The sequence below is a fragment of the Sciurus carolinensis genome, chromosome 18 (genome assembly GCF_902686445.1).
Source record: "Sciurus carolinensis chromosome 18, mSciCar1.2, whole genome shotgun sequence".
Lineage (NCBI taxonomy): Eukaryota > Metazoa > Chordata > Mammalia > Rodentia > Sciuridae > Sciurus > Sciurus carolinensis.
Genome location: NC_062230.1, coordinates 19,173,352 through 19,198,486, shown reverse-complemented (window position 1 = coordinate 19,198,486; position 25,135 = coordinate 19,173,352). Strand labels below are relative to the sequence as shown.

The 25,135-nt window shown below is 49.5% G+C and overlaps 1 protein-coding gene and 1 non-coding gene across 8 annotated transcripts; one reads left to right on the top strand and one right to left on the bottom strand.

Annotated features, from left to right (window-relative positions):
- The first annotated feature begins 3,610 nt into the window (after positions 1-3,610).
- Fbxl19 (F-box and leucine rich repeat protein 19) lies at positions 3,611-24,321 on the top strand. Of its 7 annotated transcripts, none has more exons than XM_047533093.1 (13): positions 3,611-3,714; positions 4,011-4,160; positions 4,800-5,273; positions 7,863-8,063; positions 9,484-9,627; positions 9,736-9,822; positions 9,915-10,133; positions 10,632-10,664; positions 11,963-12,474; positions 19,704-19,867; positions 19,962-20,123; positions 23,489-23,707; positions 23,812-24,321. In XM_047533093.1, the coding sequence occupies exons 3-13, from the start codon at positions 5,232-5,234 to the stop codon at positions 23,988-23,990; spliced, it is 1,962 nt and encodes a 653-aa protein (XP_047389049.1). In that variant the 5' UTR covers positions 3,611-3,714; positions 4,011-4,160; positions 4,800-5,231; the 3' UTR covers positions 23,991-24,321. The 7 variants fall into 7 exon arrangements, with proteins under 7 accessions (XP_047389049.1, XP_047389043.1, XP_047389047.1 ...); XM_047533087.1 differs by having other exon boundaries at positions 10,632-10,793; positions 23,812-24,319; XM_047533091.1 differs by lacking the exon at positions 4,800-5,273 and having other exon boundaries at positions 10,632-10,793; positions 23,812-24,319.
- On the bottom strand, positions 21,508-21,581 carry Trnat-ugu (transfer RNA threonine (anticodon UGU)). Its single transcript has one exon. It is a non-coding gene; the product is annotated as a tRNA-Thr (tRNA).
- Positions 24,322-25,135: the final 814 nt, after the last annotated feature.

The following is a 25,135-nucleotide window of genomic DNA, read 5'->3' as shown; positions in this document are numbered from 1 at the left end:
TTAATAAAAATAAATAATAATAAATAAAATGGGCAACTTTTACAATGTCCACAGCCCCTGCTTCAGGAACCCACTTAAGCGCATTGATCCTAGTCCTTAAACAGAAAGGAACATCTGTAAAAATAAATGTGATATTACCTATAATATAAAGTAAAGAAGTTCAGGAAGAAATTTCTACTAGTAGTAGAAATCCAGTTACCAGTTATGGTACATTCCTGTAATTCCAGTGACTCTGGAGGCTGAGGCAAGTTCCAGGCCAACCTAAGTAACTTAGGAAGACCCTGTCTCAAAAGAGAAGAAACCTGGCTATTGTTGGCACCTTCTCCTCCAGGAACACTGACCAATAAACTCTACTGAAGCAATCAGAAGACACTTGCATAGCTGGGCATGTCACTTCTGGGATTTTTCACTAACCAGACCTATATGGCTTTCAGGGAACTTGGGTTCTTGATGATTCCTGATCTTAAGATTGACGATCAACTTCTCACTGAGGCATTTTCTCTTCACTTGCCTTTTACAGTTCAGTTTAAATCAGACTCCTCTCTGTTCTGTGTGGATGCTGCCAACTAATGTGACTGTGTCCCTGAAGTGGGCGCTAACCCAGAAAATGGTTGTGGCCTTCTATATGTTGTAACTAACTTCCCCTAGAACCCATAGGAAGCTGTACTAGTCATTAGAGCCATCCACAAGTTTTCCAGCTCCTCTCTTTCCAGGCATGTGGAAAGAGTTCCCATATCTGACTCCTTTGAATTAAGTATGGCTACATGATAGGCTAATAAAATGTGTGCAGAACTGTTATGTGTCACTTTTGGGCAGAAGCTATAAAAGGTGTGTTTCACCAAATGCTCCTTCACCTCTGGTGATGGTGATAATGGAAGTTCATATGGAGATGGAACCTTTCCCCTTGGCCTTATTTCCTGAGTGTCAAGGCACAGATTGCCCACAATGAGCAACATTAGACATGTTGTTATTGCAGCATACCCCAGCCTACCCTGATACAGAAGCTGTGAACTTCTACAGAGACCCAGAAGAGATTGAGAAGGAAGAGTAACTATTGCTAAAAAGGAACTTCAGGCAGGGGGTGGTGGTGCACACCTATAATTCCAGCTACTTGGGAGGCTGAGGCAGGAGGATAGAAAGTTTGAGGCCAGCTTGGGCAACTTAGTGAGAACCTTTCTCAAAATAAAAAATTAAAGGGGCAAGGAATGGAGTAGTTCCCTGGGCAGAAGCTTCTGAGAGCAATCTAGCAGAAGTGTCTTCTCTTCAGGTCTCTTTGGTCTGAGTGGCAGAAGAGAGATGAAGAAGGGAAAGACATCATTTGGAAAGTGTTGCAATAAGATGTGCACACTGTGCCGCCGCTGTGGCTCTAAGGCTACCACCTTCAGAAGTTGACCTGTGGCAAATGTGACTACCCTGGCAGGCACAAGAAAAATTGGAGTGCCCAGGCTAAAAAGAGACAAAACACCATCAAGAATGAGGCACCTAAAAATTGTCTAACACAGATTCAGGCATGGATTCCCTAAAGAAACAACTTTTAAACCCAAGAGGGCAGCTGTTGCAGCATCCGGTTCACCTGGAGAGTTTCAACTATTAGCCACTCAATAAATGAATAAATATACTGGTTTTCAAAAGTGCTTTTAAAAAAAAAAAAAAAAAAAAAAAAAGGTCTAGGGATGTAGCTGTGATAGAATGACCCTAGGTTCAATGCCCAGTACTGGAAAAAAAAAGGAACCGGGCCACTCCGTCTTCTGAATTCAATGCACGCATTTCCAAGGTAGCAGTTTTGAAAGAAGGCAGGTGTCCTCCTTTTTAGCAGCTTCTGCCTGAAGACTGGAAGGCATGACCTGTTTCTGAATCGGATCTTCAGCCCCTCCACCCTATGTGATTTCCTATGTGGTTTCACAAAGGAAACCACCATTATCAAATGGCCTTAGCCATCCTTCAAAAGGTTAAGACCAAACACATAAGTAAGACAGAGAACATCATTATTTTGCGGTACTGGAGATTGAACTCAGGAGCACTTACCACCGAGCTACATCCCCAGTCCTTTTTCTTTTTTGAGACAAAGTCTCGCTAATTTGCTAAGGCTGTCCTTGAATTTGCAATCCTTCTGCCTCAGCTTCCCAAGTCACTAGGACTACATTTTTGTACAAAGGAAAAAGGACTTATTGGTTCTATGTTCCCTGCGTTCACTTATGTTTAAGGTCTGGCTGTTGTCTTTATATTTTATTTTATTGTACTGGGAATTGAACCCAGGAGCGCTTTACCACTGAGCTACATTCCCCAGCCCTTTTTGAGATAGGGTCTTGTTAATTGCTTACCGCCTAAGTTGGGGAGGCTGACCTTGAACCTGTGATCTTTCTGCCCATAGGCATGCACCATTTTTCCAGGCTGTTTTGTCTTTATATTTTAATATAAATGTGGCTAGATTATAGTATGTTCAACTTGTTTTAAGTATACAAATAATATCTGCTCATGGTACAAATTTCACTTATGAAGTAAACTGTTTTTTTTTTTTGTTGTTTTTTTTTTCAGTACTGGGGATGGAACCCAGGGCCTCACACATGCTTAGATAAATGCTCTATTACTGAGCTTCACCCTCAGCCTTCCCTGTATCTTTATATGCAACTTCACTGTCACCTTCGACCCACCCAGCTGTGGGTGTAGGCACAGTGCCCAGCTGCTATATACAGTATAAAAATTGGTCTTTGGCATCAATAGGTTTATTCTGGTGGTCTCCATTAATAGGAGTGGGCCCCACAATGATTATGCTAGGTCTCAAGTAAGCTGGGAGAAGACTGGAGGAAATTAGGGGTAGCCACTGCTCAGTTACAGCTAGATTTCAGGATTTTTCAAGAGAAACTAGAAATCCATTTTTTTTTTTTTTTTTGCGGTGCTGGGGATTGAACCCAGGGCCTTGTGCTTGTGAGGCAAGCACTCTACCAACTGAGCTATCTCCCCAGCCCTAGAAATTCATTTTTATACAAGAAATTTGTTGTTGCTATCTGTGCTAAATTAAAAACACATAGCTGGATTTGATCAGTCTATGGCTATTGTAGTAGTTCTGAGCATTGTATTTGGGCTCTGGTTTTGAATTCTGGCTCTACCACTCATATGCTGTGTACAGGTGAAAGTCCCAGTTCCCTTCATCTATAAAATGGGATTCTACACTTATAGGATTCTTATGAGGATCAAATGAGAAGCTGAAAGCCCTTAATAACATGTGGACTCCTCATAAAATTTACAGGCTAGTGGAACAGACAGTGATTGGATGAATTTCATGTGGGGATAACAGGAAAGTTCACTGGGGCAGTGGCATACAGAGATCCAAAGATTCAACAGTGAACTGGGGGTGGAGATGTGGGATAGGAGGTGGGAAAGGATATATCAAGTCCAGCAAATGCACTTGAGAAAGCCCTGCAGCTATGTTAAAGTAGTTAGGATAAAAAGCAGACTAGGAATTCTGTGGAAGCTGAAGCCAAGAATTAGGACTTCTGATAGTGCGAAATGCAACGGGCCTCAGTTCAGTCTAAGTCTAGTCCCTGCAAACTTGGGACTTTACACTACGTTGGCCAGCGTTAACTTCCCTGACAAAACCACACCCACCAAGTCTTCCGCAGGGCCCCCAAACGCAGTAGAGAGAGGGAAGCAGAGGGGGCTGGCTTGGGGTCAGCAGTGAGCAGTTTTCTAGGCGGAAGAAGATCTAGAAGGCAGGTAAGACAGCACAGAGCTGGGAAGCAGTTCCATTTGCATTAGCGACTGAGGGTCTAAGGAGACGCCTCCCAGGTTGACTAGGAAATCAGGCAGGGCATTAGAGTGGGCAGCGTGCAGCGCGCCTACAATTTCAGGTTGAGGAATTTGGCCAGTTGGTAGGAACTCAATTAAATGGAGAATGGGCGCCCCCTGGGAGCAGCGATAGGTAATGAAAGCTGGAGGATCCAGATGAGAAGGGCGGAGAGGGGGCGACTCAAGATGGGGGTAGCCTGCCCGTCACAGTTTTCTTCTCACAGAGGCTAACTGTGTCCGGCATGATGGATTCCTGGGCTCCCAGAACGGCTGGGCTGGAAGGAACCTCGAAAAAGGAACTACCGTCACGTGCCCCGTGCCAGAGCTGGGCACTTTCGTGAACATTGTCTTAACACTCCTAACTCTGCTTCGAGGTGGGTATCATCATCCCCAATTTTCAGGTGAGAAAACCGAGGTTTGGGGACTTCCCAGGGCGGGGCGGGGATTTTGTGTAACTCCTGAGTCTTTTCTTTGGAGCCTCGTGACTTGTAAAATACAACCTCTGGATTCCCAGAGGTTTAGGGGAACGAGCACTGGGTCTGAGGCGTCCGAGCTTTCCCAGGGAAAACAGCGTTGAGTACTTTCCGCGAGAACCACGCCTCCCTTGTCGCGACAATACTGACTACTGTTGCTTTCCTTTAAGAGCCTTCCTTTGAAATACGAAATCCTCACCACACGGGGAGGCGGGCATTCTATATTCCTGGATTTCTCAGACATTTCTCCCTCACCCGCACCGTTACCCACTGGTGACACCAATTCTCCACTGGCGAGTGAAAGCTTGGGACTACATTTCCCTGCAGGCCATTCAGAAAGGGATGGCGAGGAGAGGCGGAAAGAGACGTTCCGTTTCCGTGGCTCTCAATTAGGCATGTCCGCGGTGATGCACTTTTCAACAGCCAACGTCCTTTCTCTGTAGAGCTCAGAAAGGGACTACGTCCCCCAGCAGGCACTCGCGCGGAGGTCGGGTGACCAGGCTGCCATCTTTACCGTAGTCCTTTCTCCCATTTCCGCAGGGAATAGCCTTAGCGGTTGGACTACAAATCCCATGTCGCCATCCCTTCTTTCCCTCGGTCGCCATCTTGGCTGTAGTCCCCGCCCCGTTCCCTTCCATTGTCTGGACTGAAGATAATAGAGGGGAGCCGAGAAGACTGCAACTCCCGTCAGGCTCTGCGCCACCGGGTGCGGGATTTTGATATTACAGGCGGGCGAGGTGCCCAAGGTGGCAGAATGAAGCGACCAGGAGAGGCTAGGTAGCCTGCCATCTTTATGGTAGTCTCTTCATCCTACCGGTTCCGCCATTCTTAAGGAATACTAGAAGGTTAGAAAACTACTATTCCCATCGCACCTCATAAGATCGGCTTCTAGTCAGGTGTACGCCCCTCTTCCGCCATCTTGCTTGTAGTCCTCGTTTCTTTTCACCTTTCCATTGTTCCTGACGAGTAGAAATGGCAGCGGGAAGGCGGCAGATGGACTGCGACTCCCGTCAGGTATTACACACGCGGAGGGTTGTGGACAGGAGGGCGTGTGAATGCCTGGGAAGGAGGTCGGGTCAGGGGAGAAGGCCATCTTGTTTGTAGTCATCGTTCCCGCTCCTTCTCTATGTTCTGCAACGGGGAGCCTCGGGGCAACCGGACTATAACTCCCGGCATCCTTGGTTCCCGGCTTGGCACGCCCTCTGCCATCTTGTTTGTAGTACCCGCTGGTCCCAGCGTCCCTTTTTTCCCACGGTAGCGCCAGCGTCCGCACGACTACAACTCCCATCGTGCCCTGCACGCGTTCGTCCTGGAAAGTGGAGGTGGTGGAGGAAAGAGGGGGCAGGGGGCGGGGTTCCTCTGGGAGAAGGAGGGAGTAAAGAGGAGGAGGAGGAGGGAAGAAGGAGGGAGGGGAGGGGGAAGAGAGAAGGAAGGAGGAAGGAGCTGAGGAGGGATGAGAGAGGCGGCCAGGGCCCCGGGCCGAAGCAGCGCGGGGCTGGGGGACCAGGGGGGCTGAGGCACCCCAACTGCCCCCTCCCCCTTTTCTTGCTCCCTTCCATCCTTTCCTTCTACCCTCCCGCTAGAGGAGGGGGGTTTATTCAAATTATATTTAAATCCCTATCTCCCGAGGGTCGCGCGCTGGGGGGAGGGGGGAGGGCGGAGGTGCGCGCGGGCTGGGGGGGCGGGGCCGGAGCAGCTTCCTTCACCCCCCTTGGTTCGCCCCGTAGCTGTAGGGCAGGGGGCCGCAGTCCAGGGGCGGGCCCAGGGGAGGGGGGCAGGTTACAGCGACCCCCCCCTCCCCGGGAACCGGCGGTGGGCGGGGCTTGAACCCCGGAAACGGTGGGGGGCCGAGGCCGGTCCCTGAACCCCTGGGCAGTGGGAGCCGGGAAGGGGCCAGTTAAAGGGCCGGGGGCGCCGGGAGAGGCGGGGCGGGGTGGGGGGAGGGGATCTGGGATTCGGACCCGGACCCGGGACTGAGTGGGGTCCGGGAAGAAGCTAAGCACCCTGCGCCCGAGGAGCCCCCGTTGGCCTGGGGGGGCTGAGGGACTGAGCCCCCCAGAGCAGGAACTCCCCCTGGAAGGGCCGCGCCGCAGCCCGTGGGAGGGCCTCGCCCCCGGCGCCCCCCATCTCCACTCGCCGCCGTCCCGGCCTCCGCCGGAGGGAGGGGCCGAGCGCCCTCGGGGGGCCGTGGACCCCGGCGTTCTGAGCGTTCCGCGCCCCGCGCCGCCCGGCCCCCCCGCCGCCGATGGCCGCCGACCCGCCGGGAGCTGCCGAGAAGGGAGAGATGGCTCCCGGGACACGTGTGAGGTGGGTTCATGCGGCTCCTCCTCACCCCCAGACCTGGGCAGCTCCCACTCCCATTCATCCTCAGCCCGGCCTCTCTCTCTACCTTCCCCGCCCCCAGCCTCACCCTCCCTCTCCCTTCGCTTCAAACTCTTCATCTCCAGCCCTCTTTCCTATAACCTCTCAACCCTGGGGAACTGGCCTTCCTTCCCAGACCCTGCTTCCCCTTGCAGACCCCCCCCAATCCCCGCCTGCAGTCGCCGCCCTCTAAGGCCCCTCCCCTGGAGCGCTGGAGGGCCCCTTACCCCCATGGATGGGTCTGGAAGTCCCTGGAAAGGGGGAAGCCAGGGTAAGGCTGACTGGGAAGAGACCCTCCAGGCCTGCTGAGTCCATGTGGGATCTTGGAGGATCTGGTTTCCATGGGGAGGGGGGGCCCCAGGGATTCCAGACAATTAGGGATGGAAAGCAGCCTTGGGAAGCTGGGGAATCTTAAGTGTGAGTGTGAGCCCATCCTGATTTTGTGGGAGATGTCAGGCTGGATTCTAGAATCCCAAGGAATCTGGGAGATTGCCCAGGTTGACCTGAGGGATCCTAGAGGATGTCCGGAAGCAGAGGGACCTCTGTGGGGAACAGAGGAATTGAGATCTTGGGCTGAGAAGGAACTTTGAAGAAGCATCTTGGGGATATCAGAGTCCTGGGAAGTTCGGGAGCAGAGTGGGTCATTAGGGATGGAGGGCGGGAAAAATCCCATTGCGTCTGATGACGTTGTGGAGATTTGGGGGAAAAAGCAATTGGATGATGTTACCTATAAGAAAGAGAAAGGAAGGAGAGAATGAACAGTCAATCTGGTGTTTCCACTGAGGAATCTGTGGGTGTCTTGAAGGTAAATCGGGGCATTTTAGGCTGGGGAGAGCCTGTGGTGTTTTAGTTTGGATACCAGGGGAACTGTTGGTACCTCTCAAGGTAATGCCACAGACTAGGAGTCGCTTGCCTTTCTGAGGAGCTTTGGTTTGGGAATGTCAGAGGAAAGGCCTCTCTTCTTTAGACTAGGAAATGGGCACTAAGGAAGTGTCATAGTAGGAGTAAGGTCAGGAAGTCAGTTTTCATGGATCCCAGAGGAGTTGGATGAGCTGCTGTAGGGAGAGAGGCCTTGAGTAGAGGGAGTGGCCCCCACCCCCTGACACTCACACAGAAGGGGTGACCTTTTTCCCCTAGGTAGAAGGGCAGGCTCTGGCTGCCCATGGTTGGAGGGAGCTGCCAGGAGTCTCCTGGGCCCTGGCTCCATTGGGCGCATCTGACCCTGCTACCATCTACCAACAGCCCTCGGCGTTGCTGACGCCCCCAATGTCGTCGAGCAGCCGGGGGCCGGGGGCCGGAGCGCGCCGACGCCGAACCCGCTGCCGCCGCTGCCGGGCCTGTGTGCGAACTGAGTGCGGGGACTGCCACTTCTGCAGAGACATGAAGAAGTTCGGGGGGCCTGGGCGCATGAAGCAGTCGTGCCTGCTCCGGCAGTGCACTGCCGTGAGTTCTGCCCCCCTCCTGCTCCCCACTGTTGGGCCCCTTTAGAACTGTGGGCACTCCTGTCCAAAAGTATCTTTCACACTGGCTCCAAGTACATATCCAGGATGGCTGGTGGTTGCTTCCTAGAGTGTATTGTAGAGTTGCTATTTACTTCATTCTTTCACTGATTTGTTTAAATGTCCGCTTTTGTCCTTATTTCTATATGAGGGGCAGTGTTATGGTGTGTAGAAGAATTGACAGTCCTTGCCTTCACCCTTTCCAGCTCTCTGAGACCCATAGAAAACTCAGCCCCTGCTGTGCATCTCCCCAGTGGTCTCTGTGCACAAGGCCATCTATTGCCAAACCTGATTCCTGGAAAAGTCTCTTGTCTTTTTCTGGCCTCTTCCTCACCATCAGGGTGGTCTTGGATTTGAGGCCAGGCTCCCCCTTTGTGTGACCTTGAGCAAATTACTTTGAATCTCAGGTACTTTCTCTGTAGAATGTTTTCTTTGCTGAGTTGTAAAGATTAAAACAATGGCGTGGATATGAATGCTTACCATGAGACCCGGTACACACAGTAGGTATCGGGGAAACATGGGTTTCCTCCCTGCCTTCCTCAGCCTTTGAGCATCCCTGGGCTCCAGAGAATGGCCCCTCCCTACTAGCCATGAGGAGCCAGCTGCATCCTGCATCCCCCTCCCCACACTCACCACCTCCCTCTCTTCCTCCAGCTACTTTTTCCTGGTTGGACTCTTCCCCCACACAGCCCCTCTCATCCTTTGTTCCCTAAACCCTCGCCTCACTTTCCTGTTCCTTTTTCCTCTACCTGTGTCTTCCTTGATCTGTCATAACCTTCAGCATCCCTGATTTGATTCAGTTTGCCATTGTTCTTCCCAAAATCACATTGTCTGAAGACTACTCCCATTTTCCTTAAGATTCAGCAGCTACCTTTATTTTTCCTAAGAGTCTTGCCAAAATTGGGTTTACCGTAGGATCCAGAGCACTCTTGGGCCCACTGAGCAACCTCGGAATCACCCTAAGTTGCTGTCATGTCTTCTCTAACCCTCTCTGAGTATTGTCAAAATTTGCCTGTGGTCTCTCTCCCTTCCCAAAGCCAGTCATAATTTCAGGGTCACATTGGCTGTAACAATCACAACATTAATTACAACTGTGTATCAAATGCCCCTCATGCTTTATCTCATTTTTATAATAATCTGGCAAGGGAAAGATTCTTTGCCCAGCTGTACAGATGCAAAAACAGTGACTTGAGGTTTAATTAGTTGCTGAAGGTCGTATGGCCAAAAAAAGGCAAATTCAGGATTTGACTCAGCTTGGCCCATGTGTTCTAAACCTCACCCAGCAGCTGACCAGGGTCCCCAAAATAAAATCTTTCCCTTGTAGCCTGCTTTTGGAGTCCCTGATGTCTCCTCTCTCTCAACAGCCCGTGCTCCCACACACAGCTGTGTGCCTCTTGTGTGGGGAGGCTGGGAAGGAGGACACAGTGGAGGGAGAGGAAGAGAAATTTGGTTTGAGCCTCATGGAGTGTACAATCTGCAACGAAATCGTCCACCCTGGCTGCCTGAAGGTGATGGCCCTGGGGACCCTGGAACCAGATTGTGAGGGGTCAGGGAGGTGGACTATATGCCCCTGGTTTATTGGCATCTTCCATCCACTCCCTGCCCTTTGCCTACAGATGGGGAAGGCTGAGGGTGTCATCAATGCAGAGATCCCCAACTGCTGGGAGTGCCCTCGCTGTACCCAGGAAGGCCGCACCAGCAAGGTAGGGAAATGGGATAGGCAGGGTTCTGGGCTCTCAATAGGTAGAGGGTCAGGAGCTGTGCAGGGCCTCATCCCCAGCTTCCATCTCCCTAGGATTCAGGTGAGGGGCCAGGCCGCCGCAGAGCTGACAACGGTGAGGAGGGCGCCAGCCTAGGGAGTGGATGGAAGCTGACGGAGGAGCCGCCACTTCCACCGCCCCCGCCTAGGCGAAAGGGCCCTCTACCTGCTGGGCCTTCCCCGGAGGACATGCCTGGGCCCCCCAAACGAAAGGAAAGGGAGGCAGGGAATGAGCCCCCCACCCCAAGGAAAAAGGTGAGCCATGGGGCATGCTCACAAAGTCTAGCTCAAGGCATGCTGGGGCTGTAGTACTGGCCATTTTTTTTGGTGGGGTGAGCCTGGGAAGCAGTGCTCTATTGGTTTCTCCAAGAGTTGTTGGGAGATGTAGTTCAGGAGTGGTTGGGGATAGACCATGTTTACGGTGAAGGGAAAATACAGGTGAGGGGGAACTGGCACAGGCTGGGAAGCTTTAGGAGCCCTGGGTGGGTTAGGGAGAAAGGAGAGAGCATGCTCAAACTAACTGCTACAGAGGAAGAGGGAGGGGCTGGAAAGAGCCTGAGGGGGAAGAAAGAGGAGATGAGAGCATGCTCAGTGAGCCAGGACTCTGGTTGCAAGGTGAGCATGCTCAGAGTTCTCCCTGGGATGGGGCTTCTGGGATTTGTAGTTTAAAAAGACGGCATGGACTTTAATTTGTGGGCACTGAGGGCCTAATGGGGTCTCCCTTTCCCCCATATCTTCCTTTTGCCCTGGTAGGTGAAAGGAGGTCGAGAGAGGCACCTGAAGAAGGTGGGTGGAGATGCCTGCCTCCTCCGAGGATCGGACCCAGGCGGCCCTGGCCTTCTGCCCCCCAGGGTTCTGAATCCAAGCCAGGCATTCTCGTCCTGCCACCCTGGGCTCCCTCCCGAGAACTGGGAGGTGTGCCACGGACCTACTCCCTCCCCTTCCCACCTTTCCTTGCCCCACCCTTCACCACAGAGACTGAGAATGTCCCTTCCTGTTCACTGTGTCCTGTCCTATCCCCACATGACCCCAAAGGACATCTGGATCCCTAGGAAGAGTTGGGTGGAAGAATGGGTTGGGTGAGGCCACAGAACTCCTGACTTCCCTAGAACCTTTAAGATATCATCTGGCCCTTTTGCCTCATCTTTCCAGGTCTTAAAAGGAATTCAAATTTCTACCCAGCCACTGACTATGTTTGGTCTTGGCAACTTGTCAGCTGCCCTGAGCCTCAGTTTTCTCATTTGTAAAATGGAGATGAAGCTTCTATCTTACCTACTTACCCCATGGCACTGTATAAATCTAATGCCATAATGAAAGTAAATGAACTTTGTAAACTATAATGTTTACCTAATGAGGCCCAGAGAGGTTAAAAGACTTACCCAAGGTCACACAACAAAGCAAATGCTATCTGATTGTGTTCAAACCTGCTTATACCATTTGGGTGGGTGTCTTTGTCTAAAAGGAATGGCCCAAGTTGCCACTTAAATTAGATCATGGTAGGGACTCACATTTTGTGGAATATATCCTAAGAATTGTCTAGTTTAGCTGTTCTACATCAGTAACTATGAAATGGTCTTCTCAGTATTGAAAGACAAGCCAGCATTCAAGCTAGGTGTCTTAACTGTTCTCTTTTCTGCCTTGAGGAGTTCATGAGCCATTGAAACTCATAGGTTTTTATTTATATATATATATTTTTTTGGTACTGAGAATTGAACCCAGGGCCACTTTACCACTGAGCCACATCTCCAGTCCTTTTTATTTTTAATTTTGAGACAGTGTCTTGCTAAGTTGCTGAGGCCAGCTTCAAACTTGAAAACCTCCTACCTCAGCCTCCCAGATTGCTGGGATTACAGGTGTGCTCCACCACACCTTACTTTCCATAAGACTTGAAATTCTTAAATTAGTGTCTTCATATTCAAGATGAGAAAACTGAAGTCCAGAGATGGCTGAGGTATCATGTTTAGGAGCAGCTTGAAACTCAGGACTATCCCTTGGGCTCTTCATTCCCTGGTGACTCCTCGTGGGTAGTGGGGTGGGAAAGTATGTCCCAGGCCCTAGAACAGCCTCTCCCTGTCTTCTTGCAGAAACCAAAGCCACCTTTGGCCTCTGCTGAGGGCCCGGCAGTGCCATCCCCATCCCCACAAAGGGAGAAGCTAGAACGTTTCAAGCGAATGTGCCAGCTGTTGGAGCGGGTGCCTGACACCTCTTCTTCCTCCTCGGACTCGGATTCCGATTCCGACTCATCAGGCACTTCGTTGAGTGAGGATGAGGCCCCTGGCGAGGCCCGGAATGGGCGACGGCCAGCCCGGGGTAGCTCTGGCGAGAAGGAAAACCGCGGGGGACGGCGGGCTGTGCGCCCTGGCAGTGGGGGGCCCTTGCTCAGCTGGCCCCTGGGCCCTGCCCCACCACCCCGGCCTCCACAACTGGAGCGGCATGTGGTACGGCCCCCGCCTCGAAGCCCTGAGCCTGACACGCTGCCTTTGGCTGCTGGATCCGACCACCCTCTGCCCAGGGCTGCTTGGCTTCGTGTCTTCCAGCACCTTGGGCCCCGAGAGCTGTGTATCTGCATGCGGGTCTGCCGGACTTGGAGCCGCTGGTGAGTGGTGGACAGTCCTGAGGTCTCACTTGCTTTGTGACCTGTCATAACTTTGATCCTCATACTTCTGTAGTATGTACATATCATAGTGTGATACTTTCATAATATTTGTGGGCAGCCTGTTTTCCATTTAGGAGTTCATTTAACCCTCTTAACCTTGTGAGGAGCAAGTTATTCCTCCTTGTTCAGATGAAGCTGAGACTCAAGGTCATGTAGAGAAAAAGTGTTAAAACCAAGAATTTGAACCTAGGCCCTCTAGCTCCAGTTTTTTTCTCTTAATGATAGTTCTTATTTATATTGAGTGGTTAGCATGTGGTAAGCATAGTGCTATAATAATTATCTCACCTTTTTTTTTTTTTTTTTTCTGCAGTATGAGCATTCAGCCCAAGGGTGCTTTGCCCTTTTGATTTTTTATTTTGAGACAGGGTCTTGCTAAGTCATGGAGGCTGTCTCTGAACTTTGATCCTTCTGTCTCAACTTCCCAAGTTGCTGGGTTTACGGGCATATACCATTGAACCTGGCTATCTCACATCATTTTCATGCTCTCTCTTCTGAGGATAGTCTGACTATTGGTCCCATTTTTATATGAGAGCCCTTTATTGGAGTAACCCCTGCTCTCCCTGAGACAGCCATGCTTAGATCTCCTGACTTGGCCCATCATCTTCTCCCTGTTCTCCCAGATTCCCCACTGCCTCTTGACCCTTGTTGTTCAGAAATGTCAGTCATCCTCCTAAGTCTTAACATTTTTCCTCCATCAGACTCCCACAGCACTGTGTTCCCCTAATGGAGCACACAGAGGCATTTGGCATGTTGACAAGCCTTCATTGATTTATTCATTTTCATGTTCCCATCGCATATTGTGTCTATTTTATCTTCATGTCCCCAGCATGGGACAAAGGGCAGTAGAGATGCTGAAGAAATGTTTTACTAAGTGAGTAATTCAAGCTCTTTTCCAGTTCTTACTGTGTCCTGGGCTTCCTGTTAAGTGCATCACAAGTTTTAGCTGATTTGTTCTTCATAGTAGCAGCCCTATGAAGGAGTAAGGGATACCTGAGGCCATAGGGCAAGTTAGTGACTGAACTCAGACTTCATTCCTCGACCTCTGGGATGAAATCTAGAAGTTAGCTCCTGCTTCTGGTCTGTGCCAAGCAAGGGGGCTGGAGTATAGGCTTTAGAGGCAGATTGCCTGCAATAGACTTGTTCTTCCTCTGATGAGCTGTATGCCCTTGGGCCAGTTTCTTAACTTCCCCATGTCTCAGTTTCTTCATATATAAAACTAGGATAATCAAAGCTCTCGCTTCATGTTCTTAGGATCTGATACAGGAACTGAGCAGAGTACCTGGGAGGTAGAAACACTTGGCCTTAACTGTGATCTTGTGATCTTTATTATTCACTCATTTATATAAGTATTTACTGAAAGCTCAGTCTTTCAGTCCTTGGAACATAGATCTGTGCCCTTAAGAGCTCCCAGTCTGCAACTTAGAAGCAGATAGTTAAAGAAGTTGCTGGGGATTACCACCCCAACTCAAATATTAATTGAGAATTAATTGCAGAGACCAGCTCTGTGCTTGGCACCTGTGACCCAGAACTGAAAAGGAACAGATTTCTGCCTCAGGGGAGAGACCTGTGGCTGGAAGTAGCCATAACAGAGAGGCTGTAATGCAGTTTTCATATTAATACATTCCTCCTTAGTGTCTTCAGGGAATTGGTTCTTAGACTACATCCCCTCCAGAATACCAAAATCTAAGGATGCTCAAGTCCCTTATGTAAAATGGTAGTATTTGCTGTCACCCTTCCTCCCTTTCCCCCTCCCTCCCTCCCTTCCTACCTTTCTTCCTTTCTTTCATGATATTAGGAATTGAACCCAAGGAGCTGGGTTCTACCATTGAGCTAATCCCTAGCTCTTTTTTAAATTTGAAACAATCTCGCTAAGTTGCCCTGGCTGGCCTCAAACTGTGATTCTCCTGTCTCAGCCTCCTGAGTTGCTCGGATTATAGACTTACATCACTGCAGCCAGCTCCCATATACTTTAAATAATTTGTATAATTCTTATGGTACCCAGTACAATGTAAATGTTATGTAAATAGTATTGTTCAGAGAGTGACGATGAAAAGTCTGTATATGTTCAATACAGATGCAATTTTTTGTTGTTGTTCTTTTGAATGTTTTTGATCTGTAGTTGGTTGAATCCACAGAAGTGGAACCCTCAGATACTGAGGACCAATTGTATTTACTTTATGAGGATTAAATGAGGCGGTTTCTGCAAAGCACTTAGCACAGCTCCTGAAGGGTACTAAACACTTACTAAGGCAGTGAACAAGTAAGGAGGCTTTCCCATGTCTGTGCACAGAAGCAGGCACAGTGAGGAAGGGATCAGGTTGAGAACTTTTTAAGAAGGGCAGTGACTTGGACTTGGTGACTTACTGGCCATAAGGGCAGCAGGGCAAATCTCAGCTGAGTTTGTAGCCCAGGAACCTGAATGGGTAACAGCACTATTCCCCAAGCTTGGGAATCACAGAGAAGCAGGTTCCAGGAGCAAATGAAAGAGCTCAGATGTACCCTGTTTGGTCAGAAAGGACTTTGGGCCAGTCCAGTAGAACTAGGACAGCTGCTGGATCTGCCAGTTGGGTGCTTGAGAAAAAGATGAGTGCAGGGATTTTCAACTTAAAGGTAGCACTGTGGAATGTGAGAGCAGAGAATAGAATGTCAGTATTTTTGAGTCAGAGAAAGAGCAGCCCAAGAATTATAGATCAAGGATGGAGGTTTGCCCTAAAAAGAAGGGAGATTGAGGAAGGCAGAATGAGGAGCAGTGGTGGATGTTGGTGAAAGGTCATGGGAAGTCAAGGACCAAGAGGTGGCAGTTTGATTTTGCTATAAGAAGACCTTGGTATCCTTGACTGTGATAATGTGGGAATGTAGGGATCAAAGCCAGACTGCATGGAATTGAGAGTGTCAACTCCAAATCAGGGACTTGATCCATTTATTTCTGCAGTGTCCCTGATTTCTAGCATGGTACTTGGCATAGAGTAGGTACTAAAACAATAATGAGGAAAATTTGGATGGTGTGAGGAAAGAGGTGGTAGAGGGTGGAGCGAGCTGGAGAGAACTTTGTAGGTGGGAGAGCAGGAAGTTGCAGGCTTTCCTGTCTGGTGACTTTCATCTTATCCTGGAACTGGGAGGCGAAGTGATCTGCCAAGAGCCAAGGGAGAGAAGGCAGCAGGCAGGGAGGTATGGAGGAGTTACTAAGTTGCCACAATTGGAACCTTCAAGGACATGGATAGAGAGGTTGGCAAGTGAGGGACTGGAACACAAGGTCAAGGCCATTTGGGGTTGGGAGCAAAGGCCTGGGGGTGGACAGATTGGAAGACAGTAGTGGCATCAGGGAGCTGAGAGAGCTGAGATGGAAGAACTAACTGTGATCAGTGCCCAGGAGGTGATATGCTTGCAGGGAACAATTAGGACTGGTTCAACTCTGTTTCCGCCAGGAACTTCTGCAAGATGAGGCTTAGGACTAAAATGTAGGGTTTGCAGGTGGGCTTAATAGGGTGATGACTTGGTCAGACGGTTGGCTGGAATCAAGCAGAAGATGGATAGATTAGGGCAACTGGATATCAAGCCCTGCCTATCCAGGATGATGGCATGCTTCAGCTTTTAAGTCCTTCCTGCCACGTGGCTTATCATTCCCCAGCTTGGAAAGAATCTATCCACAGCTCCTGTCACTTTCAGTGAATTCCTATAGGAATTCAGGATATGAACCTAGTTCCAGAATGGCAGTAAACACTTACCCTGTACAGTCTCTCATCATTGTTGTAGCAAACCTTTGAAGTTAAGTGCTATCTTTGTCTTGATTTTTGGTTTGGGAAGTGAAGGCCCAGAGGGGGAACATGCCTTGCCTGAGGTCACCCCAACCATAGAGGTGGTGGAGCTGGAATTTAGATCCCCATAGCTTATACTTTTCACCTTTGGGCTCTGTGGCCATGACAGTTGGGGGCTTAGCATTCAGCCCTCCATGACATGGAACCTCCACCCTGGGCCTCCTGTGCAGCCTCAGTCCTGCCTCTTCCTGCTCAGAGTTCAGGCTCTCTTCATTCAGACCAGCTGGGTTTAAACCTGACTTGGCTCACACTTAGTAGCTGTGGGACCTTAAACAAGTTTCTTAACCTCTCTGGGCCTTGTTTTCCTTAACTGTAAAAAGGAACGATAATGATCTCCTAGGGCCCTTGTGAGGTTAAATGCTTAATGCAAAGAATAGTACCTAGTTTGCAGTAAACCCTGAATAAACACGTTATTACTGTTGTAGTCATCATCACCATTATATAGGATGAATTGCCCTTTGTTCCTGCTCCTGAGGTTCCCAGAGCTCTCTTGAGTTTCTAGATTGGGTCTAGATGCAGGCTCTACCCTGTTCCTTTCCTCCCCTTGCTGGAAATAACAGAATAACTGCTTGCCTCAGCCTCAGTTCAGGCATTGTCTCCTTGGGATGCACCCTTGTTCTAGTCTCCAAGTTGACTCTTACATGTCCCTTACTGCCTCAGTTACTGCAGACTGTGTGTCTCTCCTGATTGTATAACAAGAACCCTGTCATCTTTAACTGCTCTGAGCCCAGTGGGAACTGGATACATGGTATCAGTAGGACCCTCAAAGATTATTGCCTGCCACTCAAGTTTAACCCTATTGTTCTGCAACTAATTGATTGACTCCAGCCAAGAAAGAGTCAAGGAGACTTCCTGGAAGTTAAGGTACTGGAGCCAAGCCTTGAAGGGTCTTGGGTTATTGACCTTTCCAGCAGAGGCACAGCATATGCCAGAATGTGTTGGCACCCAGCAGTATTGTGCATCTGTGTGCAAGGCAGGTGGTTTGGCCTGGCTCTTACAGAGTAGGGTGCAGAAACACAATTGGGTGAATGCTCAAAGAAGGTTCCCTTCCAAGTGCGGACAATTTCCAGTAGGGCTTCAAGGAAGCCGAGGCAGATGAGCTAGAATTTGCAACTGGGTCAAAGAGGGGGAGAGAGAGTTTATTCTTTTGTTTGTTTTGTTTTGTTTTGTTTTTTATTGTAATGGGGATTGAACACAGGGCCTTACACATGCTAGGCAAGTTCTCTACCACTGAGCTATATCCCTGGCCCAGAGAGAGACTTTAGAGTAGGATTTCACTGAGTGGAAAGAGAGAAAGGGGGCGGAAGCTGGGTTAAAGGTAGGATTTCCCTGCTCCTTTTTCATTCTTGGAATTGGAGAGATTTGCAGATGTTTATTGCTTGAGTGGAAGGAATCAGGGGCAGACTAGAATGCCAGAAGGGAGGGAGGAATAACAGGAGGGGAGCTGTCAGAGAGGGGCTTTGTTCAGGTTGAAGTCTTGGTGAATGATTCTGCATTTCCAGAAATGTCATATTGAGGCTCTGGAGTATGCCTGGCAGGTTTTGTTGTTGCTGTTTGTTTTTGTTTTGTTTTGTTTTGTTTTTTTGCAGTACTGGGCATTCAGGGGGGTATTCTACTACTGAGCTGTTTCCCCCATCCCTTTCTGCTTTAGTCTTGTGAATAGCTGGGAATACAAGTGCACATCACTCTACCAGACTGCCTGACACAAAACCATGGTTTAATCCTTCTGTCAGTTTTGAAAAATAACAGAACTTTTAAAAACTATTGGGTGCTATTATATCTTTAGCACCACACTAATACTTGCTTATCTTTCTGTTTAACAAAAGCGATTTAACCTAAAGCCGCAGCAACTTCTGGCTAGAATTTAGTAGTCTCTCTTGTATTTATTTCTTAAGCTTACTATATTTATGTGAAAGAAAACTGGTTTTAAGTGCAAAGAGGGGATGATTTAAGGATAAAGTCATATTCTGTAGATAAGTGGACAACAAATGCCTGGAGTTTGGGAAACTCTCCTCCAGCCCAAGGCTTTTTGAAGGGAAAGCCCTTCAGTATCTTGGGGTTGGGAGGGAGGATAGGTATGACTTCGATGCCCATCTAGTCCAGAGGAAATTCCTGATATGCCATCACGGAAACTGAATTAGAAGACAGTTCTCAAACTAATTGAAGAACTTAGCCAGGCACAGTGGTGCGCATCTGCAATCCCAGCAGCTTGGGAGACTGAGGCAGGATGATTACAAATTCGAAACCAGCCTCGGCAATTTTGCAAGAGCCTATCTCAAAAAATAAAAAGGACTGTGGGTGTGTGTGGCACAGTGGGTTCAATCCCTGTTACCAAAAAAAAAGGAGGAACTTAAGTGTACCACAAAGTGTTAATACATTACCTTAGAAGAGGTGGGAAGGGTTCTTTGGTGAAATAAGTTTGGGAAGTCCTCTCATTCACCGCGTGTTAGACTAGTAAAAGCAATTAGAGTGCTGGGATTAGGAAACCTGTTTAGTTTTGTTCAGACCTCATTTGTCTTTGTAGCTTCAATACCTGGGACCTGTCAGAGCTTCCAGAAACCTTGAGTGAATAAATGCAAAGATATAAGTGAGGTGTGTGGGAAGGAAATGCTCAGTAGAAGCTTTGAGTATTTCACACTGGCTTGATTCATTCACTAAATGTACAACAAATAACTTGTACTTTACTGCTGGCAGTGTTGGATACTGGGGTTACTGAAGTAAAAAAGGGGGAAAAAAAAGCCAATTTTGGCCTTGTAGAGCTTACATTCTAATTAGAGGAACACAATAACCAAAGATAGAAAATACCAGGACCATAGTCCAGCTTTGGGCAACTGGCTATCAAGATGGCAGAGGTTAGTAGAGGGGATGAAAAGTGCCAATGAGCAAGCCACTGTAATAGCAAGGGAGAAATCTAGAAACCCAAAGGAAGGGGGTTTGGGAGCTGCTTAAAGATCCCTTTGGCATTACATCAAATAGTGTGTATGGTGTTTGTGTAGTTATTTGGCAGAATGTTTTAAAAGCTGTAAGGCCTACAAACTGTAATTACCTCATTTGATCTTACAGCAGCCCTGTGGGGCAGGCAGAGTCTGGATCATTATCTTCATTTTATAAATGAGGCCTCTCAGGCTCAGGGAGAGGAATGGACTTGCCCAGGGTCTTGCATCCAGTTAGTGATGGAGTTGGGTCCCAAACCCAGTGCTCTTGGCCCACAGCCTGGAACTTCTTGCCACCAGGCTGTCTGGGTGGGCCTGGGTGGGTGGGTGGATAACTGGGGTGAACTGTTGAGAGTGTGAGGATTGGTAGGCTCCTTGAGAACTGAGGATGTGGTCTCTGTCTCCCCCTTGTGACCATAAGGTGCTACGACAAACGTCTGTGGCCTAGAATGGACTTGAGCAGGCGGAAGTCACTCACCCCGCCCATGCTCAGTGGGGTAGTTCGCCGCCAGCCGCGTGCCCTGGACCTCAGCTGGACAGGTGTCTCCAAGAAGCAGCTCATGTGGCTTCTGAACCGACTGCAAGGTAGGGTGGGGTGACAAGTCATGACAGGGTAGAAACAGGGACAGGCCTGGGATAGAGTCCAGCTTCCTAACCCTCACCCCCACAAATCCGCCAGGCCTGCAGGAGTTGGTGCTCTCTGGCTGCTCGTGGCTCTCTGTCTCTGCCCTTGGCTCAGCCCCACTGCCAGCCCTGCGGCTCCTGGACCTCCGCTGGATCGAGGATGTTAAAGACTCCCAGCTCCGAGAGCTGCTGCTGCCTCCACCAGACACTAAACCAGGTGTGGCCTCTGTGTGCTCATCTGTAGAATGGGTTGGGAAAGGTGGGGATCTAGGTCTCTATACTGGGTGTTACAAGTATTGGAAGAAAGGTATGAATGTAGGAATTTGAATAGGAAAGCCCTTCTTGGCTTATCATTCATTCATTTGCCTTCTATGTCCATTGAACTGAGTCTTGAAAGGTTGGAGTTTTCCCAGGGTGTTTGAGGCACAATTAGCAGTTCATTGTGGCTGGAGGCCCATATTGGCAGAGAGCTATACTGGGAGCAGAGGTCTGTTCACCTTGGAGGTATGTGAGGTGGGGAGTAAGGACACTGAGGCCTCAGAGCTCCTTGCAAAGCTAGCAGATGGGATGCTCATGTATCTTTTCTGACCTCCACAGTTTCTTCTTCACACTAGAGCTGGGGGAACTATCCAGAAGAGTGTATCTGACCATATCACCCCTGTTCTCTAAACTTATATTGCTCTTCCCTTATCCCTTTGGGTAAAGACAAGTGTTTTACTATAGAGACCTGGCATGGCTGAGTTCCACTGAACTAGGCCATCCCTGCATTTGGCCTCCTCAGCCTCTTTGCCAAGTTCCTTCTAGTTCCCACTTTTCTTTGCCTCAATGTTCTATCCTCCTTCATGTAATTAATACTTAATCATCCTTTAGACTTTGGCATAGATGCCACCTCCTAGAAGGTTTCCCTGACCAACTCCTTGGTCTCTGCCTTGAACTCTTGAGTTTTTCTTAGCCTTGGGAGCAGGCCCCTCCTGGCATAGTGCTGTACAGGTGGGAAGTTATCTGATTAAGGTAAATCCTCCAGTTCAGCTTTGTGTGCTTAACCCTAGCACCTTACTCAGTAGTCTGCTCAGCAAATACTTGTTGAATGATGAACTGAATGAGCAAACAGATAATTAGGATGGAAGAGAGAGATCAGGTTTGAGGAGAGATTTCCAAAAGGAGATTTGCTATGCCCTGAAATAAGAAAATTAAAAGGATATATATATATATATATATAAATTTTTTTTTTTTTCAGAGTTCTTTGACAGTTCTTTCCTGGTTCCCTTCTTTCTGCCCCACCATGCTTCACAGCAGCCCTGGAAAGAGTAGAGAAGCAACTAGGATTCTTCCATTTTGTGGACAAGGCTCTAGAGGCCTAGTTAATTCAACAAGGGGTTGAATGACCGATGCAAGTCAGGCATAACCAGGCCGGAGCCCTTACCTTACCCATGGTTTTCTCTTACTGGAATTGAACTGAGCTGGGATGATATGGGCAGGAGGGTGAGGTGGGCATTGGGAGCAGTGTGTTCATTCCATGAGGTGAGAAGGTGTTGGCTGAGAGGCAGAGCAGACCTTCCTCTCCTGTCTCATTCATCTCTGTTCAAGCCCTTTTTTTGGGGTGGGGGGTGCTGGGGATTGAACCCAGGGCCTTGTGCTTACAAGGCAAGCACTCTACCAACTGAGCTATCTCCCCAGCCCCCTGTTCAAGCCCTTTATCAGAAGCTTGCAGAAAGGAGCCTTCCTGGCCCTCAGGCCTGTTGCGCAGGTTAGATTTTCCTCCCACCTTTCCTTTCCTGGCTTCCTGGCTCCCTGTAGCATTCCTACAGCAAAAATGTAAAGTTCTTTTACTTCTAGACTCCTGCCCTCTGCCTCGTATATTTCTTTTCATACCTTGCTGCATGTTCAAACCCTCAAAGACTCAGCTTAAATGCCACCACCTCAGTGAAATCCTCACTGATGCTCACACTTGCTTCCAAGCCAGAAATGACCTCTTTGATCTAGTGCCCTTTAGCTGTGGCCCAAGTTTGGGGGTTTCTGTAAATGTACCTGCCTTTCCAGGCTTTCAGCTCTCCAAAGATAGGAAGAGAGGGTAAAATTCAGGACATGCCAAGTTGAGTGTTTACAGAGGTGGCCCGGCAAGTAACAGAAGTGACACATTGGTGCAGGACCTTTGATAGGGGCACTGGCAGCTGTACTCCAGCCAATCACTGTCAGGCTGGAAGGGTAGTAGCCCAATGATGTCAGACCAGTTTTTTTTTTTTTTGTTTGTTTGTTTTTTTTTCTGTGCTGGGGATCGAACCCAGGGCCTTGTGCTTGCAAGGCAAGCACTCTACTGACTGAGCTATCTCCCCAGCCCGTCAGATCAGTTTTTTAAGGAAAAGCTCCATATCTAAATTTCTGTATAAAAATATCCTTTTTGTAGTGTTAGACATTCATGCAAGAAAAGTTTTAGTACTATGCAGATTCTATAAAACATTTTTGGAGGTTGGTTTTGTGAGTATGACATCTGATGGCGTTTCAGTCAGCAGATCTGGGTCTCCTGGCTCTTACTTCATAATCAAATCATCTTGGATGACAGCTTTATGATCTGAATCTCAATTTTCTTATCTGTAAAGAAGAATAATGATTAGAGAACTTGTCTCCCAAGGCTCAGGTTCTTAAAATGTGGTCTCTGGCCCAGTGGTCTCAGTATGACAGGCAAACTTGTCAGCAAATTAACCCTGATGTCTCACACTAAATCTGCTGCAACTCTGGGATAGGGCCAGCAATCCAGCCCTTCAGAGGACTTGAGCCTCTTGAGTTTGGGAACTGGTAATAGAAGAAAGGCATACTGGGTGCTTTGGGTGCAGTGGGGAAGGATGTGAGCTCTTCTCGATGGAGATAGAGAAGAGGAGGCTGCTGAGCTCTGAAAGCCAGGCAATGCGCTAAACATAAATGGTCTCAGGCGGCCCACTTGTGGAATGTGGTTCAGGTGTTTGGGGGTAAGGGAGAGGAGTTAGGAGTGGGACCTTATAGAAATTGGATTGTTCTACCAAGGAGACTGGACTTCTTTGAAGTGCCCTCACAGTTTCTAACACAGGAAGGATATTGTCACATTTGAGTTTGAGATCAGCTCTGTGGATTCTAAAAGAAGAGACTAAAGGGAGTGAGGTCGTGGGAATAGTTCAAGCAAGAGTGATATGGACCCAGAGCATCCTATTGTGTGTTTCATTACTGGGGATAGAGCAATGAACAAGAATTCCTTCATGGAACTGAAGGAGGGGAGAGAAAGATTAACAAGAAGAAAGTAATGTGTCAGATGCCGAGAGGTGCAGCAGGGAAAGGGTCGGGTAGGGTTGTGAATACTGTTAAGAGTTTCAAATAGAGTACTCATGGAAAATCTCAGTGACAAGGTGATGTGAGCAGTGGACGGATAAGATCAGGGAGTGTGGTTGTTTGGGAGAAGAGCAAGCCGTGTATAGAGTGCAGCAAATTGGGACTCCCATATGATGGGTGCAAGTTTAGGATAGATGTTAAGGAACTTGGTGGTGACAGCCCTCTGGTGCCTGGGTGCAAGGATGGGAGTGGCCAAAAATGCTAATATCTCCTTTACCTGCCTAGGGCAAACAGAGAGTCGTGGACGGCTACAGGGGGTGGCCGAACTGCGCCTGGCAGGTCTGGAGCTGACAGATGCCTCCCTGCGGCTCCTGCTGCGCCATGCGCCCCAGCTGAGTGCCCTGGACCTGAGCCACTGCGCCCATGTCGGGGACCCCAGTGTCCACCTCCTCACTGCTCCCACTTCCCCACTCCGAGAGACCTTGGTACACCTCAATCTTGCTGGTAAGCACAGTCCCCTGTCCATCTTGCTAACCTGCTGGTTCCCTTGGCCAGTGCCTACCACCTACTCAGCTACTTGGTCTCAGCTGCCATGGCTCTGTCCCTAGGTTGCCACCGCCTCACAGACCACTGCCTCCCGCTGTTCCGACGCTGCCCACGTCTCCGCCGCCTAGACCTGCGCTCCTGCCGCCAGCTTTCACCTGAAGCTTGTGCCCGGCTGGCGGCTGCCGGCCCTCCTGGTCCCTTCCGCTGCCCAGAGGAGAAACTGCTTCTCAAGGACAGCTAGTCGGGTGCCCCCCACCCTCCCCCAGGACTCATCAGGAGCCTGGACCTCGGGCCTTCATTTCATCCTCTGTTGGGAGGCCAGGTTACCCACCTCATGACTTGGGATTCCTGAGTTTTGTGACTTGGGGATTCCTACCCAGGGACCGGAGCCAGCCTCCCCCTTCTCTTCCTCCTGCACTGATATCTCTGGGGGTCTCTCCTTCCCATCTCCCCCTTCCACCTGCTTCATTGTCCATCCCCTGGGGGGAGTGGGTCAGAGGTACAGGGGGGTGCTGAGCCAAAGGGATGGTGGGAGGGGGGTTAAGGTGCAAGTTTGAGGGAGGGAGAATGGGGAAAGGGTAATACACACAGGATACTGGGAGCCAGGGGGCTGGGGGAGGTGGAGGATGGGTGGGGGGAGGGGGCAGAAAGCAGACCACCAAGGGTTCAGGGAACAAAGACCAGATATTTGGAGTGGGGGGGGTGGGGGGCCAAAAAGGGAAACTGGAGGAGCATTTGGGGATCCAGGTATCAGAGGTAGGGGAATTTGGGGAGCAAGGGAAAAGCCAGGGCTGAGTGGGGGGTGGGGGACAAGAGCAGGTTGGGGCTGTAGTACCCCTCATGGGGGGGGGGGTCCACACCTCTTATTTCCCCCTGCCCAAATTTGAGTTCCTTCCCTCTACCCTGATCCTTGAACGTCACTGAAAATGGCAGCTATTGCGAGGAGTGGGGGCCACGGGTCTACCCGCTGTTCAGCTCGTGGCTCAGGGGAGTGGTGAGGGGTGCCCCAGCCCCCTGCCTGCCTCTCCGTACAATACTTGAACATTCATCTGTACTGAAGTGTTACTTGAACTGGGGGAACCTCGGACCTGGGGGAGCCAGAGTGTGATTGGATGGGACCAGCTTGGACTGAGACTGGATTGGTGGGCACCCTGTGTGGACTGTGCCACCCCCAGATCTCTCTGGCTTTACTGTCTTGAGCAGCCCTACCCCTCCTGACCTGAGTTGGGGGTGGTGGGTGCCAGCCCAATGATGGGGAAGTTGGGACTCCTCCAGCTTGGCTCTTGCCACTCTTTCATCGTCATGGAAACTTGTATCCCATTCGCCCAGGGAACTGCCACTCCTGGTTGCCATGGAAGTAGCAGCCAATGGACACCTCCCGATGCC